The sequence below is a fragment of the Hetaerina americana genome, unplaced genomic scaffold, assembly GCF_022747635.1.
Source record: "Hetaerina americana unplaced genomic scaffold, ioHetAmer1.1.p SCAF_1, whole genome shotgun sequence".
In the NCBI taxonomy this organism is placed as follows: domain Eukaryota; kingdom Metazoa; phylum Arthropoda; class Insecta; order Odonata; family Calopterygidae; genus Hetaerina; species Hetaerina americana.
In genome coordinates this window covers 88,080,854-88,099,960 of record NW_027286069.1, presented here as the reverse complement: position 1 = coordinate 88,099,960, position 19,107 = coordinate 88,080,854, and the positions used below count along the sequence as shown (strand labels likewise).

At 38.2% G+C, this 19,107-nt stretch overlaps 1 protein-coding gene across 1 annotated transcript in view; it reads left to right on the top strand.

Moving 5' to 3' along the window:
* The window catches only part of LOC139694273 (uncharacterized), an 88,129-nt gene extending 73,365 nt beyond the window's left edge, over positions 1-14,764 (top strand). Inside the window, exons 5-8 of the mRNA XM_071592738.1 lie at positions 5,589-5,728; positions 5,960-6,201; positions 8,990-9,321; positions 14,549-14,764. Of these exons, the coding sequence (XP_071448839.1) occupies positions 5,589-5,728; positions 5,960-6,201; positions 8,990-9,321; positions 14,549-14,703 (869 nt within the window). The 3' untranslated portion in view covers positions 14,704-14,764. The remainder of the gene's footprint in view (positions 1-5,588; positions 5,729-5,959; positions 6,202-8,989; positions 9,322-14,548) is intronic.
* Positions 14,765-19,107: the final 4,343 nt, after the last annotated feature.

Sequence of the window (19,107 nt, the reverse complement as noted above, 5' to 3'; positions counted from 1 at the left end):
AGGTTTTCGCCTAGGAAAATTCCTCACCACGAATCTAATTCCAAACGTAGACGCGACGTTTTACTAGCCAATCTCCCACAGTCTCCTCCCGAAAACCGTTACTCTTTCCCTCGTGAATCGCGGTATGAACTGCGGTCGTGACGCTCGGCCTTCAACCATATTCTCGGGCTAAGATTAATATTCACCGCGGTGCGGTGTGGAGGGCGGCGGCGATGGAACCTTGTCGATTACAATATTAGGAATAAGGAATGAAAAAAAATAAAAAAAATAAATCCAGACGGCCCGGCGACAGCGAGCGTAGTGTAAAAAGACATTCTTCCTTTCTCCTCTCCCTTCCTGTCATCATCCCCACACCACTCGTGCCTCGAAAAGAGATGACGTGAAGATCAAATCTGGAGTTAGGGAGTAAAGAAGGCTCTTGTGGAGTGATAGGGAAGGTGGCGAGGTGGGCATCGGGAAGAGGGCGGAGAGGGTGGAAAAGGAGAGCAAGGAGGGGTTGAGAGGCGGGAGAGGGAGGTGAGGAGCGGGGGATAATTAGGGCGCTGCGGTGGCGACAGAAATGCCGGGGAAGGGGGTGTGAGGGGGAGGAAGAATGCTAAGGGAGTGTGGTAGTAGTCCACAGGATGAAGTGAGAAAGTGAAAAAAAAGGCAGAACAACGGAATTAAACTACGGTCCCTTACTAATTAGGCGAGGATAAGAATTACTTGCCGGCAGCGAGAAAAAGGCCTTCTTCCGGATAAAGGGCTTTTTTTCCCGACACACCTCCCATCCCCCACCTCGACCAACCGACTCAACCCCCCCCCCCCCTTCAAACCACAACGGATATTAAGCAATGCCGCGCGCTGAGCTACTTCGCCTTAAAAAATTAAAAGAATGAGTGAGAAAAGAGAAGTAGACTCCTTGGTAGTATACTTCATGCATCGAGTTTAAATACGACTCATTTGAAGGGATCAATATTACGGAACTCAATGTTCATTAGAAAATGTCGTTTTTAATATGAAGTGCCCGTGCAACTCCTTCGAAATTCGCCTCGAATTCTTATTTTTTCTAATTTTGTCTATTCAGGGAAATAAGAGGAATTACGAGGGGGAAAGCCAAATTCATTACATTCACGAGGGGGGTAAGAAAGCCCTCAAAGAGGAAGCGCACATTAGAAACGTAAAGCTTAAAATAATGTTTGTTTGGCGAAATTCTGCAGAGGATGAACGCTTCGCCTGAATCGATGACGCACTCGCGGTTTACTTCCGGGTCCGTTTGACGATAACGTAAAATACGTCTTGAGCCTCTACTAATTGAGTTCCCCTAGCATGGGAAGCAAATTAGTACACTCAATACCGTTGTCTACAGTCTAGAGCGTTAGATCCCCGTCGAGTACACCGAGAAAAATTTAACCGACCTCGTACGTGAATTCCCTTGATTGCAAATGTAATAGAACAGGTACAAGAATCACTAGTCTCCCATGAAGAGAATCCGCTCTAAATACTTATACGTCTAGTATGCTCGTTTATTCTTCCCGTGCCATTTGAGGGAAGACAAAATTCTTATGGTAATGCAAATTATAGGACCGATGTGGAGAATACGAGAGGTTTGATAGGCCTGGAATACAAAACCCTCCGCACAAATAATACTGTAAGATCATTATTACATGTTTCTCTTATTTGGGTTGCACGATTCTATTCAAAGGCTGGCGAAGGATTGCTTTTCATTTGCAAAATTTCCGCGAGAGTGAACAAAATCGTTCCATCCCTTAACATGTATAGCACATTGCGTTAATTCCGGAAGCTTTTGATATGCCCTAAGACTGTTAAATGTTATAATAACTCGTGAACTGGAAACGCAATCATCAAGGGAATTCCAGCTTTCGATGAATTCTCGAATATTTCTCAAAGCAGGACACTACATCCGATGCCATTTATGCCGAACCAAAATGAGGCATACCCTTACCACCCGGATTTTCACAAACTCATATTTGGGCCAAGGGCAGAATTGTATTCAAAGGAGCTATTTTGGAGAAAATAATGGGCTTTGGAGTAAATGGAAACCTTTTTATGAGATTCCTCATTTTATATGCGCCGTATATTAAGGGTTTATCTACGGCTGAGAATCAGAATGGCTCTTAACAGGGTCGCCAGATTTTTATTGTCCTCCATTTTTCAATTCAAAACTCTGAGGAAAACGATTACTACGAAGGATTTCTTACATTGTTTCGTAAAATTAATATAAGAAACCAAATATAATTCGGTTCTGAAATCTAGAGAAAGATATTTTAATATCCTCAGATCATTCACGCACACCCGAAACGAGAACAGCAAATGAATGCGGGATTAATGCTACAGGTAAGGTGCCGGGTATCTTAGTGTACCCTATTGAGCTTCGAAAATTATTTTTATGCTGCTCAAATAAAGTTACCAATTTTATTCTATGTTCCGATAAATTTTAATTACGTATTTAGATATAATAGATTTTAGCATACGCTTGCCAACAGTTAACTGTGTGACGATTAATTTGATGCCAAAGTAATAATAAAAAAATAAAATGACATTATAATACTGAGAAGTTTTCAATATTTGAATTAAAGAGAGAAAAATACAACTAAAGCATCATTTAAATCATATTTCAAGGTGAGATTATACGAAAAATCAAATGAATAGAACTTGTACAAGATATTACGTGGACCTAAAGTATACCTGAGTGGCATATGTCAATGATTTTTATTTGGATATATTTTTGATTGAACTATCATATAACTAGACAATGATACAAAACAAATATTTTTTACGAGTTCATCCACCACTTTTTATTGGCGACTATAGTTGTCTCCGGAATAATTTTGGAAATAGTATGAAAACGTGTATTTCTGATCGTTCGTCCTGGAAGTGCATGTCTAACATTGCACGATGAGTACGTATAGCTTAATGCTCTATGACATTATCTGTGATTGATTGACCAATCTATGTGATTAATCTTCATCAAATTTAATCATATGAACTTAATAGCTATATTTCAATTCATTTACCAGAAACATCATTCCAAAAGTAACGTGTTTCCTTTATGAACTACACGTTTACGAACTATACGTTTACACTTAAAGCCATATTAATAGTATAAGTCGTAACCGTGGAACACTAAAGTTATAATTTCATCTACAAAAAGATTTAATTTCTATTAATGTAAGTAGATAGCAAATATCTAATTAACATGTCTTCATCATTGCATTCCCTTTCAAAAAGCTTACTTTTAACAACTATGTTACATATCTTTTATTAAGTTGAGAGTGTGATACATATTTAGCAACCATGATTGTATTATCGTTCACTTTTCTTTGAACTCTCGTGTATTCCTATGCAATCTTATAAAAACTGCGACCATATTTTTGGCCATCCGAAGTCGTTGAAAACATTTTTTTTAACCATTGCATTACATTTTTAAAATAAATAAAGCTTTTTTAAATTATTATTATTCTAAATTTAAATTTTTAATCATTAAGTAAGAATTTTCGTTACCTGGAATCATTAAACAAAAATCAAATTCTATTTTTCCCATCGCCCCATCATCGTAACTATAAATCACAATACCAACATGGTAAAAATATAAAAATCAACTTCTCCCACAATTTTAACATTAAAATGGCTTCGAAATGACTCTAGACAGACAGCTACGTAAGAAGGATTCTTAACGTTATAATAAATTTTCCTCCAAATATTTTCGAATACCATTCCCTTCAAAGACGTTTTAACCGTTTACTACTGAAAATATGACTTCATGGAATACACTATCCTGGAGATAAATTAAAATTTGTTAATTTGATGACGCATTCTCACTTGATGGGAGAAGTTAGCTTTTACGGTTCCTTAGTGTACCTGTCAAGTAACTGCAATTTCCCGCTGGTAGTATTTACCCGGCATAAATTCGTGGTTATCATCTCTGGTACCAGTTTTGCGAGTCTTCAAGTGTTTCTCTTGGGGCTCTAAGAAACTGGCAGACGTCGTGACATTAATGAAAATTACGCGAAAGTATTTTTTAGTTAATTTCCACCGTTGAGACAAATGTATTAAAAAGGTATTCCGTTTACGAGAAGATATAATATGTTTCTATGCCTATTTTTGGGTTTCACTCCCTACGCTATGGGGTTTTGAAGGAATGGGGGAATGCTATGGGGGAATTGAAGGGTTTCCATATGTTAATGAGTGCTTTTTTATACTTTAATAAAATTAACCTCAATAGCATTCACGGGCCATATTAAGTTCTTCCAATTAAAATCTTCTACTGTAAATCACGATCTTTCGCAGTACAATGCTTGACATGAAGTATAAAGAATGCTAATTTTCAAAAGATTATATTTTGGTTTCTGAATATCTACAGAAAGAAATGATGGAATCATAAAAATGAATTACATTCTCAAATCTTCATACTTAATCGTTTGTTCAGATTTTTTGGCTTGAGTCAGCTATAGTTTCATAACACATGATAACATTAAAATTTTTCTCTCCACATTTTGAAAACATATTTGGTATTCTACAGAGCGTAAAAAAAGTTTTTGAAAAACTATATACCTCTATTTTTTTGGTCAAAAATTTTAATTAACACGCTGTTTGGTTATTTGCCTTGGGGGATTTTGTTTTTTCACATTATGTCCAAGGACAATCATATTGGTCTTTCTCATACTTAGATTGCTGGCAATAATTTAAAGCCTATTATAGCAACATAATTCCATGCCTAAAAACTATTTGTTATAAACACAATACAGTGATAAAGTATGGATATAAGAGTAAAATAAACGAACCAACAAGAATTTAGTAAATGCAAACTATGGTCAAATTTAGACTTCTTTGCACTCTTCGGCTACCTTCGTAAGACAGAAAAACAAGGATTTTTGATACCATCTACTTAATTTTCACACAAAATTTACGATTCCCTCGCAATTCACTAATAATATATTCGGTAATATTTTCAACATTTGATAACTAAATAGGAATTATTTTCCACAAATATCAGAAAATTGCATCTAAAAGATCTACATAATAGTTCCACAAATGATCTAATTTGTCTGAGATGACACTAGTGACTCATGCAAAAGGGAATTATTTTCGGTAAACATGAAACATCTGATGAGAAATGCTCTTTTGACTCATTATTGAAAATAGAAAAACACAATGCCTACAGCGAAAGCCTTGAAAAAATGAAATCATGAAAGGCAAAGAGCATTAAGGACTTGTGTACTCCATTCAATTTTTACCATTAACATTAGGATAGAAAATCAGTATTTACCTTCATCGGAAGATTTAACCGTCTAGATGCGGGTTTTGTCCAATCTTGAAAAATAATTTAAACCCTCCAGAGAATCAATTCTGACGTAATACAAATTAATATATTAAAAAAAAGATATTTTTATTTCTCTCCTACGATACTTTCAATTCAATTCTCGTAATTACCACGGCCTCTGGGTGCAAAATGAATGCAAATATTATACATTTATTTACGAGGCCAATCTATTTAAAAAAATAATGGTGGAGAATTCATTTCTTCTGCAAGCTAGTTTCTTTATATAATGAAAAAAAAATTTAACGCGGTGCTTCCTCTGATTCAGACCCTCCGGATGGCATCCCACTGATTAGCATCGAGGACGGCCGACTGCAGTTCGCCTCCGGGGAGACCTTGCGAGCCAACTGCACTTCCCCGTCCTCCTTCCCCGCCGCGAACCTCACGTGGTACATAAACGGACGCCAGGTGAGAGAGCCGCCTTTATTTTTTATGAAAAAAAAACATCCCCTCCACTCTCCCCCCCTCTCTCTCTCTCTCTCTTTCACGCCCCGTCGCAAGAATTACGTGACCTTCAAGGCAAGGGAGAGAGAATGAGAGAGACTGGCTGTAACGAACGACGGTGGAGACTCATGCTGGTCTTTTCATTCATCTATCTCTCTTTCTTTCTCTCTCCTTTTCCGCATCTATCCCCGAGAGGTGGAGGAGACGTACGTGAGAAGGTATCCCTTGACGAGGTTCTACAAGGAAGGTGAGGAGGAGGAGGAGGAAGATGCGGAGGAGACCGCGGTGGCAGGGGAAGCCGCGGGCGGGGCCGGGTCAACGTCGGCGGCGGCCGAGGGAGGCGGCGGCGGGAGACCCGGGGGATCGGAGACGGCGGAGTCCATGGCCACCAACTCCCGGACAGGAGGGAATGGCTCTTCGACGGAGAAGGAGGAAGAGTGAGTGTGCATTTTACATATTTTTGATTCGTTCGACGCAAGCTGCCCACCACTCGAACTCGCAAAGAAAAAGAAGCAGACAAAATGTGAACGCAAGGACACACACTAGGATTAATAGCTGTTTGGCACCGGCATAAATATGATTAACTTTTGAGTTCACAGGATGAGGATTTCCTTTTTTCTTCGACTGAAGTAAGAATTTATGATGGGGGAGGGACTCTTCCGTGGAGAAGGCGGAAGAGTTAACGCATTATAGATATTGCGACCCCTCCGCTGTGCAGTGCTCACCGACCGTTTCGGCCTAGTAAAAAAAACTAGCGCACACATACACGGTGCACAAGGAAGCGGAGAGATGAATAGGTGTTTCACACTGGAATAAATATGATTTACTCGGAATTCAGAGAATGGTATCTTTTTTCCTCACCTATAGTGAGAATTTATGATGTGATAAGAACTCTTCAATGGAGGAGGGCGAAGAGTATGAGCATTATAGATATTGTTATCCCTCCGATGCACACACCATCGACCGTTCGGACCCGCTAAAAAAAATTGTAATTTAAGAACACAAGGTGGACGAAGAATAGGTATTCCTTGCTTGTATAAATGCGATCAACTTGGAATTCACAAAATGAGAATTCCTTATGCTTGAGCCGTAATATATGAATTCTGGTAATTTTCTCTCTCTTTACCAATCTTCCTCTCTAGAATCCGACTCCCTCAGAGATTGTGCATCAATTTTTTTAACACCGGTGGAACTTCGTATTATCATCCGAGAGAACTATTAATTTTCGGGCATGACCTGATTTTCAAATGAAAATCTCTCGATTTATTAATCAAAAAAACACAGTCCCAATAGAGGTGATTTATCTCCTTTGAGTTACGAGAAATTGACGCGTTGTAAAAACACGTGATTTCGATGAATTTCTCCGGGAAATGACTTCTTTCCAGCCCCAAGAGATTCTGGAATACAGCCTAACTTGGTATCTGTGATGTGAAAATTTGGATGTCTGTGTTTGAATTTTTATAGGATTTAAAAATTACCAATGCATCCTTGAAAATTAGAGACGACAAATTTGACTACGTTCTAGTGTGTATATGGTAATTAATCTCGACGGCACCGAGTTATCAAATAACTTTAATATGGAGGCTAGATTGAAAAATACTTTTAGAGCGCGGCTCTCGTTGCATTTCAATATCAATTGAGTTTTGTTATAATCAATAATTATAATATTAAGAGATATAGAAGCCCCAAATAAGGAAAAAAAGGGGCTCTTTTTCACATAAAATTTCTAGCTTAATTTTGGAAAATGGCAGCATCACCATGATTTTGGGTGTTGCCATTACTTAATATGTTTTTAATAAATAATTTCGCCGAATATATCGTCATGATAACAAATAAGGGAATTGGTTAAACGGAAATGAGATCAAAATTTGAGTTTTAATGAATGTTTTGACATTTAAATGCTTAAAAATATACTCCAAGACTCTTTCAAAGTATGAGTGAAGTGATTCATACTCGGATATCAATATTTTCTCGATAAAGTCTAGAAATAACGATCTGTCCAAATTTTTCACTAGAAAGCTACACACGATTATGATGAAAATGAAGATATAAATTATTTAAAGAGAATGTAAGAAAATAAATTTGAGGATAAAATTCATTATCTCAAATGTGGATTATGTGTAACACATCGGTCACACGCGAAAATGAAAAAAATTGATTATTTACATCGACTACAATATCAATAACGACGCGTTCAAGCTTAAATTGGACACTTACTAAACCCTAATTATTGACATGCTTAAAGTTAATTAAAGGGTCAACTTTCGAAAAGGTTTGCCAACATAATGCGCTGCAAAAAAAATTGTTTACATAATATTTCAACAAAAATGAATGCAAATAACGGTTCATGGGAAAGTACAGCTAGGGTTGCAGCAGTTTTTGTGACTCATTGAAATGCAGTGGCCTGATAACACTATGTTTACCCTAAAGTCAAATAATTAACTTATAATGATTCAATTAACGAGGTAGAATGAACATTTATTTTTTTCAGGGCAATGTTAATTCGGCGACCATTTATTCCCCTCCTCTTATCCTGAAAACGCCGGCGTGGACAGATCAAATATTTTTTTTCACATTCACAGCCAAATCAAAAGGAATGGAGTGATTCGGAGAGGGGGGGGGAGTTTAAGGGAGGAGAAAAAGAGATAGGGGTGAGGTGAGAACGTTGTGGGGGGAGGGAGAGGGGGTATCTTGTTGACACTGCTGTGTCAACCGAAGCAGTCTCTTTTTATTCGGGCGGTGGTTTGTTTTACTTGACGCTCGGGGGCACCTGAGGCCGCAAACCTTTCGCGCCCACAACCCTTCCCATCCTGCACTCGAGTTGGGGAGGTAGGGAGGTGGGGGGTGCGGGGGTAGAAGCCTTACCGTTCCGGGACGGAACGCCCAACCCGGGGGACATTTTCGGAGGGTGTCTGTTGGAGAGGGGAAAGCGGAGGTTGAAGTGGTGGAGGACGCGAACGGAGGTCCGTTTATCATCCCCCGTCCGCTAAGTGGCGTGCCGACGTTTTTCCCGGTTCGAATTCTGCTGGGAAAGGGGAAACAAAAGCTTTCCGGATCGAGAGGGAGAGAGTGGGAGATATGGCGGAAGGCTGAATGGGTGTGGAGGAAGAAAGGGGAGAGATATTTTTTCTTCCCTTTATTCTCCTGACCTCACTCTCCCAATCTCTCTCACTCGATGGTTTTTCACTCCTCTCTCTTCCACCCCTGGCCGCCACCCGACTGCAGTGTCCTCTATGACCCATTGTTCGAAGCTGTGATGGAGACTTCCGTGGTGGGGTTGGAGGTGCGCCTGGACAACGCCACCCTCTTCCCGCCGCCCACCGCCCACCTGTCCGCTCACCCGGCCGCCAAGGCCGTCTCCGTCGTCGACAAAAACGAGCTTCCGCACCCCGGAGCCGTACTCCTCCGGCTGCGCTGCCTCGCCACCCTCTTCACCCTCTACCGGCGCACCACGGAGGTGGAGCTGGTGGTGCTACCCTCGTCGCCCGCGGACGAATTCTCGCCCAAGATCGCTCCCGTGCTCCACGAGGAGGCGCAGCAGTCGAACCAATCGAGCGGTGAGTGAGCGAGCGGTTGAGTGGAGTGAGTGAGTGAGTGAGCGCGTGCATTAGTAATTGAGGGAACGAGCAAGATACGTAAAAAATTAAGCATGCAAGAGATGGTGTAAGCGTTTGATTGAGCGATTAATTGGTCGATTGAGTGAGCAAATGAATCGGTGATTGAGTAAATGAATGAGGTATTTAACGAGTGAGTCAGTGTGTGAGCGAATGAGTGAGTCACTTAGGGAACGATTGAATGAACGATTGAATAAATGATTGTTAAAATAGTTTGTAGCGTAGCGTTTATAAGCGTGTTAGTTTTTGAGTGAGTGATTGATTGAGCAATTGAGGGAGAGATTGAGTAAGTGATTGAGAGAGTAGGTGAGTGATCGAGTGAGAATGTACCTGGGTGAGTGAACAAAAAAGTGAGCCAGTTTGTGAGTATTTGAGTAACGAGTGAGTAATCGATTGATGATTGGAGCATGTTACAGTGTGAGTAAATTATTCAAGCAAGCGAGGGAGTGATCGAGCGAATGTTCTAACGAGTGATTGAGAGAATGATGAAGAGAGCTATAGAGCGAGTGATCGAGAGAGTGGTTGAGTTTAAATGAAACGGTTGGTCAAGTGAGCAAGTGAGTGTATGAGTGAGTGATTGAATGAGTGAGTGATTGAATGAATGAGTGATTGAATGAGTGAGTGATGGAATGAGTGAGTGTGATGGAATGAGTGAGTGATTGAATGAGTGAGAGATTGAATGAGTGAGTGATTGAATGAGTGATTAAATGAGTGAGTGATTGAATGAGTGAGTGATTGAATTTGTGAGTGATTGAATGAGTGAGTGACTGAATGAGTGAGTGATTGAATGAGTGAGTGATTGAATTTGTGAGTGATTGAATGAGTGAGTGATTGAATGGGTGAGTGATTGAATGAGTGAGTGACTGAATGAGTGAGTGATTGAATGAGCGATCGCCTGAATTATTGAGTGAGAGTGGACTGGTGAGGGAACGAATTTCCCTGTCACTCACGTTTGGACCAATTCATTAATCTATACAAATCCCGGGTCTCACCACTCAAGGATTCATTCTTTTTCCTTACCACGCAATTTTTTTTCTCCATTAAGGGGATCACCATGAATTAATCGAATCAATCCCGCCCCATCAACAACTCAGAACTTTTCCCAAGTTTTTCGTTTCTTCAGGAGTTTTTCCACAGTTGACACCAAAAAATACCCTCAAGTTGTTTCACGCCACATTTAGTTCTGTCCGAGAAATAAATGATCCACCCTTCTACTTTGATGGCCCTTAAAATTCTTGTAAATCAATACTTGAGTTGATAAAAAAAATTGTTTTAATGTTTTGAAATATACCCATACAAGTTTGAGATTTCGAAAGTCGAGGTCGTATTACCGCAGAAAAAAAATGACCAAGGCTCATAAAATCAAAATTTCTGTAAAATCCAAACAAGTAGACGCGTGGTTCTTGCAGTGTAACATCAACGTTTCCATTAAAGACTAACCTTATGACGATATTTCAAAAATAGGGTAACTTGATACGTCCACCAAGAAGAGCTCTCGTGCCTCTGGTTCTTCCGTGCCAAACCTAGACAGTTAAACTCTTGGTCATTGTCATCTTTGCTTTTAACAGCATCGGCAGAAAATAATATTTATGACACCGAATGATTTTAAAAAAATATGTTGATAAAACAAAAAATCAATAGCGCTGAGCGTATTAGTGCAAAAGAGAGAAAGAAGCTTAAAATCCCCAATTACAATTGCTTATTGAAAGAAATTTTATATTTTCTATTACTTTCTGAACGTAAATATTTGTGACAAAAGTTTATGGTGATTATTTATTAATATTTAGTTTGATGAATCTTTGTCCCACATGCTTTTGAGAATGTATTATTTTCCGTAGCATTCACCCATTAGAGAGCGGATCTAATACATGTATACACTGGGTATCAAATGGTTCGAGAAGTGATAAATAGTTAAGATAATATGAACCATGGCTTTTCCTTGCCCCGCCTCTTTCGCCGTTAAAAAAAATTCCATCCGTCCCGTGAGAATTTGCTAGGAGATTTATTTTGAGACATTTAATACAATTCTTGGAATTTTAGTCGATCGCATGCGATTCTTAATGATAAATCCCAATATTTTTGCAGAAATGCGTCTGATGGGGAGAAATCTTTTTCACGGGAGTGGATTATATGATTTTGAGGAATCATTTGTAATTTGATGGAAAAATTAATTACAATCCTTACAAGTTGAATTTATCATTTTGATAAATACGATTTAAAAACTATTCAAGATCACATTTTTACTTTCATCAAGTCAATGCTCTTGTTTATAATCATTATCCTTTTGCATTAAAATACTTATGTATTGTAAAAATTCCAAAATGACTAAAAACGTATATTTTGATGGAATGTAAAATTGCATCTAATAATTTTATTGGTTGCGTATAGACCATAGTAGCCCCGTACATTAGTGGAAGGAACTCTGGGATATCGACTAGAGGGGTGACGGCTGTGAAGCTTAATCCATGCTGTGCGAATTTTTGAGTACCAGTTCTTGGGAAACCACAAGGAAAGGAAATAGCTCTACTACCCTGATTTGTGAACTTCATAAGCCGTTGACCTTAGTATTGGTCCAGTTCTATCCTCACCTATTAAACCGCACATCTGGTTGACGACTGAGATTTCTACATAGAGCGAAGAGGAGTTTTGAAAGGATTTTGAATTTTCACGGGTTAATTACTGATTGGCCTTCCAATTATTGCAAATTCTCGCAAAATGGCTATTATTTCCATTGACAAATAAACCATATATTTTACTCAGAGTCCCAAAATATGAGTAACAAAAGGAACTCATAAATTTATTTACTATATTTACCATATGCACACGTGCAGAAATTTTCAATCCAGCCATTGAATTTATATTTAAATAACGAAAAACCTCTAATAAAAAGAACGAAAAATATTAAAGGTTACGTTAATGAGTTAACTAATTAAATCCAGCAATGGGCCCTTGTGCGCAACACATATTAAAATATTAGCATTACGGAAATATTAACATTTTGCATACTTTTAAGAGTACAATGTTGCAGCCCGTAGAATATTTAACCAAAGTTCTACATTTTGGAACTTAAAGCGGAAAACTAATTGCATGTTTAAAAAATTACCGCAGATGGATTGGTTCTTGAGCAACTCGTCCCCTTCGAAAACCTTTTCCTGTCAATGACTAGCTGCACGCTCTGAAGTACACTGATTTGTAAAATTTGATCACCATTTCTGTAATATATCGCGCTCATCAACGCACATCGAGAGAAAAAAGCAACAGCATCGTAATCAACATTCTCATGTCGTCATGAAAACGCTGAATCGTGCATCGGCGTGAAAAAACCTTGCTCAACTTCTCTCGATGATATACTCTCTGAGTTTTCGGCATTTGCAGTGTTAATTATGATGAGCCAAAACCGCGATGGATAACACAATAGCGGAACATTAAAGACGCAACACTAGGCTGAAAGCATGTCAAATAATAACGCGGAATTATGGACGCGAAACAATTCACTACCGACTCATGAACGTATCCCTCCCGAGCACAAAGTTCTGCCCGGAATTTTAACTGCGAAAGCCTTTCTGTTTCCTGGCTTTTCCGATAAATGTAACTAGGTCATCCGAGGTCTCCAGAATTATCATCGTTAAAAATAATACGAATGTTGAAAAAAATCAGACCTTTTGCCAGTTAGGAGAAGCTAATTAACCGATCCAATTAATTTAATTAGCACGTTTTGAGAAAAAACTTGCGTAAGAATAATTAATGGAATCTCAAAAAGAAAAGATGTAATGCGGTCACCTTAAAACAGCCGTATCGTCACGGAACATAAATTAATACGGGTATGGAATATATGCACGGGCGTCATAGAACCGCATCAACGTGGCTTTAGTAAATGTAGACGAAAAGCGTCTCTGGCAATTAGTTTAATATTCTATGCAAAAAAGACTTTTGGATTAATCCGATACGACGGTGCGATATGATTGCCTACGGAAGGTGTATTTTTCCGTTTTAATTTAACACGATATTTATTTCTGCACGTCAGCGTGAATTTTAACAAATTATTCTACAATTTGTCCATTATTTCATTAAACACTGGTGTTATAACCCCAGATGACATAGGTATTTGAAAAAGTTCGCAAATATCCAAATTATCGATGAATTGCTAAAAGTTTGCATATTGTTAAACTCATACCCCCACTGGATTCCAGCCTTTCATTTTTTTTTAACTTCATTGATTGTGATCGCTGTTGTTTCTTCCTTTACGTTGAATTGAAAGCTTTAATCGGCGGAAGGTGTACACCTGTATTTATCCCACAAAAGCTACATGAAACAGAATAAATTGATCCTTTTATTACAAATTTATTGTAATTACAATGAGGAATTATTTCTATCAAGAATAATTGAAGGATCAAATTCTTAAAGTTTGATGATTTCTGGAGATCAAATCTTTTTAAGATACCTTCCCACTGCTCGGACCGGTGGGCCAATCATACTCGGACGTAAGAACTTTTAAATGTGGCGTGCTTAGAAAAACTAGATAATTTTTGGCCAAATTATCATTTCCGCGGACTCTGCGTCATGATTGCGTCGTGTTACTGCGACCAGGAGTAAAAATGAAATAGCCAGGGATCCTTGAAAGGGATAGGGGTGGATGGACGGTTTGTCTTTCCAGCGCTCCTACGATCACATGGATCTACATAGAGCTTTTATTATACGGAATAGAGTCGACGATTGGACTGATACCGTGGCGTATGAAATACACCGAGAGAAGCCATTCTCATTCGATGTGGCTTGTCTCAGTTCTAAAAAGCAGTGACGTTTTATTCCCGATCAATATTCAGGGAAAAAGAGAGGAGAAAAAAAGGAGATCCCGTGGTGGGTGGGTAGTCACCACCGCGTAAGCATTCAAACTTTTTTTTCCATCGCGGTGATCTCAGTGCATGGAGAGAATATTTTCATCTCCGAGCTTATACCTACTACTTTCAATTCTCATTAAAATAAGATTTTTTTTGCTCACGTTCGGATTCATAAGGGGGTGTTTTAGTGGGAGCCATGGACACTCAAAATGTCCCACAGGGAAACGTTTATTGTGTTTGCTCTGGTGACAAAGAATCTTTGCTGTAAAAGTCGTCAGGAGATTTAATTTGAACTGGAATTCATTTATTTCCCCCTTGCGTTTTTTTTCCAGGACGGTGGAAGCTTCGGCCTGTGCTGCTGCTAGCAAGCGTGTTCGGAGGAATTCTCCACGCATGGGACTGCTTCTCACGGAGTTCAACGAATCGCACAATTGTTACGTTTTTAATCGTGGTGTTGCATGAACTGAACAGTTGTGATCCGGGATAAGGTGATATCCTCCAGAATTTGTACGTAAGTGTCGGGATGAGACACCGGCTTAAATAGCAAATAACTGAATATTTGTACGTTATGTATTTTTAACGAATAAATTATATTTATGTACTAGAGTTTTTAATGAATTGTCCGCAACTGAGTCGCCCATTTCTTCCCATTAGCTCAAGCAAAGATTTCTACGAACCTAATCCGACAATTACCGAACGAATGCGACGCCAGGTAAGTCATTTGCATGAAGAAATTTTGGTTTCTTTTTTGTTTTAAAGTTTTTTATGTTTTTGCGATTTTATTCCGAAAATGATTGCTATTATTATATGTTTTACTATTATATCAAATTTGTTTTCGTCACATGAGCGATGTTTTTTAAGAGGAGAAAAATCGATTAACTGAATCAAACCAGGAAAAACAATTATGAACCATTGATAAGAAGTCTTATCAATTTAACGTGCATCGAGAGAAAGGGAAAACAGAAAACCAGGTCCCCCAGCCATCAAGCAGCTCAATTAACGTCATGATTATAGTTGTTTCCCTTAGCTCACATCAGGCTGTCTATGAAGCAATCTATAAAATTTTAATTTTGCCCTCAGGAAACTTGATAAACCTCATTCAAACTGATATATGTCTAATAAAGCTGAAGACCCTCCTCGACCGCCTGATTCTGCTTGAATTTTAAATCTACTTTCCCAATACCCCGAATCGTTTTCCCTACCCAAGCTTAAGCCTTCGACCAAAGAGTGGCATTCGACACAAACGCCGCGGAGAGATGTATTTAAGAAAAAAAAGTAAATATTCAATGGCGTGGATAAATGAATTTTCCCCGAAGGGTTCCAAAATGGAATCAACCTCCACCCAATTTTTCCCACCTCCACTAATCTCCATCTACGCTCCGTTCGTCAAAGTCAAGCTTATCTTAAACCCATCCAAACTATAGCCTCTCCCGTCTCAAAAGCATTCTTCAATTTTCATCGAAGAGGTCCATTAGGCAACGGTTGTTTAAGCAAGAAAATTTGGATATTAAAACAACCAGGGGAATGTTCGTGCACTTCAGCTATGAAAAATTTCCTCCATCGATCCGCGTTCATTATCTCCAACAGGGCCTTCAGTTTAATCTGGCGTTCATTGAATGGGATGAAAGAAATATTGGGGGAGATGTAGCCGGAATTTTCCAAATGTTTGTTCGATAGGGAAAAGCCAATGTTCACGAGTTTGCAATTTCAATACCGTGAAATGCATTTCATTTTCAAAAAAAATTACAATTGGTTCGTGAAGATACAATTTCATTCAAATTTTTAGGATGAGTTAAAGATGGATTCGATTGTTTCTTGGGATTGGAAATCGTTGGAAAGTCAAAAGGATTCAGGTAAGTTACAGTTTGCTTGCTCGTTTGACGAAAAAATATGCTTGGATTTACTGTGCCTGTCGACCATTGTGGACTTAAAAAATGTGCAAAAAGTGATTTCTTTTCACGTATGATTTGAACTTCACAATTTTTTTCATCATGTTTACATTATCTTGTGATTGAGAGAAAAAATTAAATCTGATTTGGCCACCGGGTATTGGATAAAGATTTTTGGCAAAAATACTATGTAAAAATTTGTTAAGTGATTGAAAAATATATAATAATCCGGAAATTAGTTTTCTTTTACCCCATTGGACATGAAATACCTTTAGATTAACAATGTGATACTAAAAGGCGCCATAGGAAATGCTGTAAGTGACGTATATAACTAGTTTGACCCTTTTGAAATACTCCGTATAAGAGTAAATATAACATGAAACTGATAGATTTTAAATTTGGTTTCGTTAGTATAAATACTGAAATCGCGGAAAAATGAAGTCATTCAATTCCCTTTTCTATTCATTTAAATCGTTGAAATATCAACTGCCAGCCGAGAAGTGTTTTGACGTTTTTTCTCGTTTTAACTGTAGGATTTATTGAACACAAGCCCAGTTTTATACATTGAATGGCTTTCCTTTAAATTATATACGGAGGGGAAAAATAAAAAAGTGAAGGAAAAATATTTTATTTCAGTGGAAAATTTCTCCAAAAGCCAACTTTCTCACAAGCAAAGAACTTTGTTTTCAGATCTCAAAGAAATCCATCAACAGTAACTCAGGTCTCACATCTCTTGAATTGCTCATGTCTCTTTTGAATCCTATAACTACTTGCACTGTTTGAAATGCGAAGAGTTCAAACGATGAAAACACCAGTGACTATTCTGGCCTTTTAAAATGCATGTCTATTCGCTAGGTTTGCTTGCGAATTGAAGTAGCATAATTCTAGAGAGAATCTTGTCATTACATATTAAGAAGTTTGATGAATTTGGTTTAAAAAATTCAAATTTATGTAAAAGAGACCTTATCCATACTAATATTACTTTAGTTTATTTGAAATAATGAATCAAGTTAAAATTAAGTATCTAACCTTCATAATATGATTGAACTAATACATAATATTATTCAATTAAAAAAACAAACGGCCGTTAAATTGGGCCCTCTACTTTTCAAACTGAATCACTACCCCCTGGTGCACTTGGAATATCGCAAATTATTTGCGACATACTGGTTATATGAAAATGGGAATCCTTTTAACTGACAACAAGTTTGACTAAAATGTATTTCATTTTGCTCAATATACACTTAAATCACAACACCATTGAGACTTTAGCAATAACGAGGGATAGTATTTTAAATGGGAATTGAAATATCAAATATTCATCGGAAACAGGTATTTAAGTCTATCAGATAGGATGTTGCACATACTTGGGACATCGCAGTCCATATATGACCTTAAGCCAGCTACCTCGAAAAGTCCCACCGAAAACAGCTCGTGTTACCTAGCACGTCAGCCCGTGGGAGTTGTATTTTACTTTTTTTTTATTTAGAAAAGAGCACAACATCATACAATGTATTTAATGATGACCGTTTGACTCATTGGCCATGTCAAAAATACGAATGTCGACATAGACAATCCAGTGTTCAATTGTGAAAAAAATATCAAAAAATTCTGAATTTCATTATTTCGCTGTTAACAGTTTTGCGGCTTACAAGAGAAACATGCATTGATATCATATTTTTTATCCGTAATTCCTTAGGGTATCATCAAAATACTTGTTTTAAAAATACCTACAACTAAATATATTTCAATAGACTGCGACACCAAGTTTAACACAAGAGCGTGTCTTGTGAATTTTTAAAAATACGATTCGATGACCTTCGTTGCAAAAACCAGCTTGATGGACTGTACTAGGCCGGTTGAATCTCAAAGGCGTCCAGAAAGAAGATTAAAGCTGACTAAGATATTAGCGAAGGTTTATTTCATTACGTGAAGTGCTTCAGCTTCCTAGCAGAAGGCACATTTAGCCTCGCAAGCCACAGTATTTTTAGAAAGGATAACCGACCACTCTCTCAGTCGATATTAATTTCGTTCCCTTAATGAGTTAAAAGGGGGTCCAGGTTGTTAAAGAAGATAAAAACGAATACATTTTATACGCTGACACTCCGGAAGAAGTGAACGGCAAAGTGCCCCTTCAGTAACCTCAACGAAAACAGTGGACACCCACGAAGCGAAAGGTTTACCTCGAGTTAATCCGTAGGCCAAAAAGAATTAGGGACGTCCAAGCGCCCGGTGAACTTACGAAGAGCGCAAGTGGAGTCCCCGCACTGCGAGCAACCGTCAGAGTCGTACTTTGGGATAAAAAACATCAAGTACGGAAGTGGGTTGAGTACCTACCGTCGATGAATACCTAAAGAGAGCCAACGAACCCCAGGCTAAATAAAGTGTGAAAATCGTGACTCCTCAGCGTCACTTAATCTGCTGGCTGGCATCAATTTTCGGTTCATGGCCAATCAATATATTTATTCTTTATTTTTATAAGGCCTCGCCTTGATTAACGACGTTTTTTCAGGGCCGAGATTGTGACCTAAGCCTTGTTTTCCTGCTACGATGCCGTGTTGATGTAAGCAGAAGAGAAGGCTTTTATTTTTTTGACGACATCTTTGGTGATTGTAACATCATCGTCACTTGAAGATGAGGCGCCTGCACTTTAAACATGAAAAATATATTACGACAAGTCTTTCCCTTTTTTAGTATATTTTTTTTCTCTATGGAGTTTGCTCGGAATATTCAGCCCCTTCAAATTTTCGCAATGGTTGACCCATTTAAAAAAAATCAACTGTGTGCAAAATATTATTAACTAGAAAAAACTGATACATACTTATAATTCTCAAAGTAGGAGGAATTTCTTTGAAAAAAATATAAAATGCAAATTTACATCCTGTTTGGCACTGCAATGATGATGAACATGTTGAAAAGGCTAGAAAGAAATGAGTACTGGATCGAAATGTATACTTTTGAGCTAAATTAAATCATATGCTGTGCACCATTTTCTTTTGATC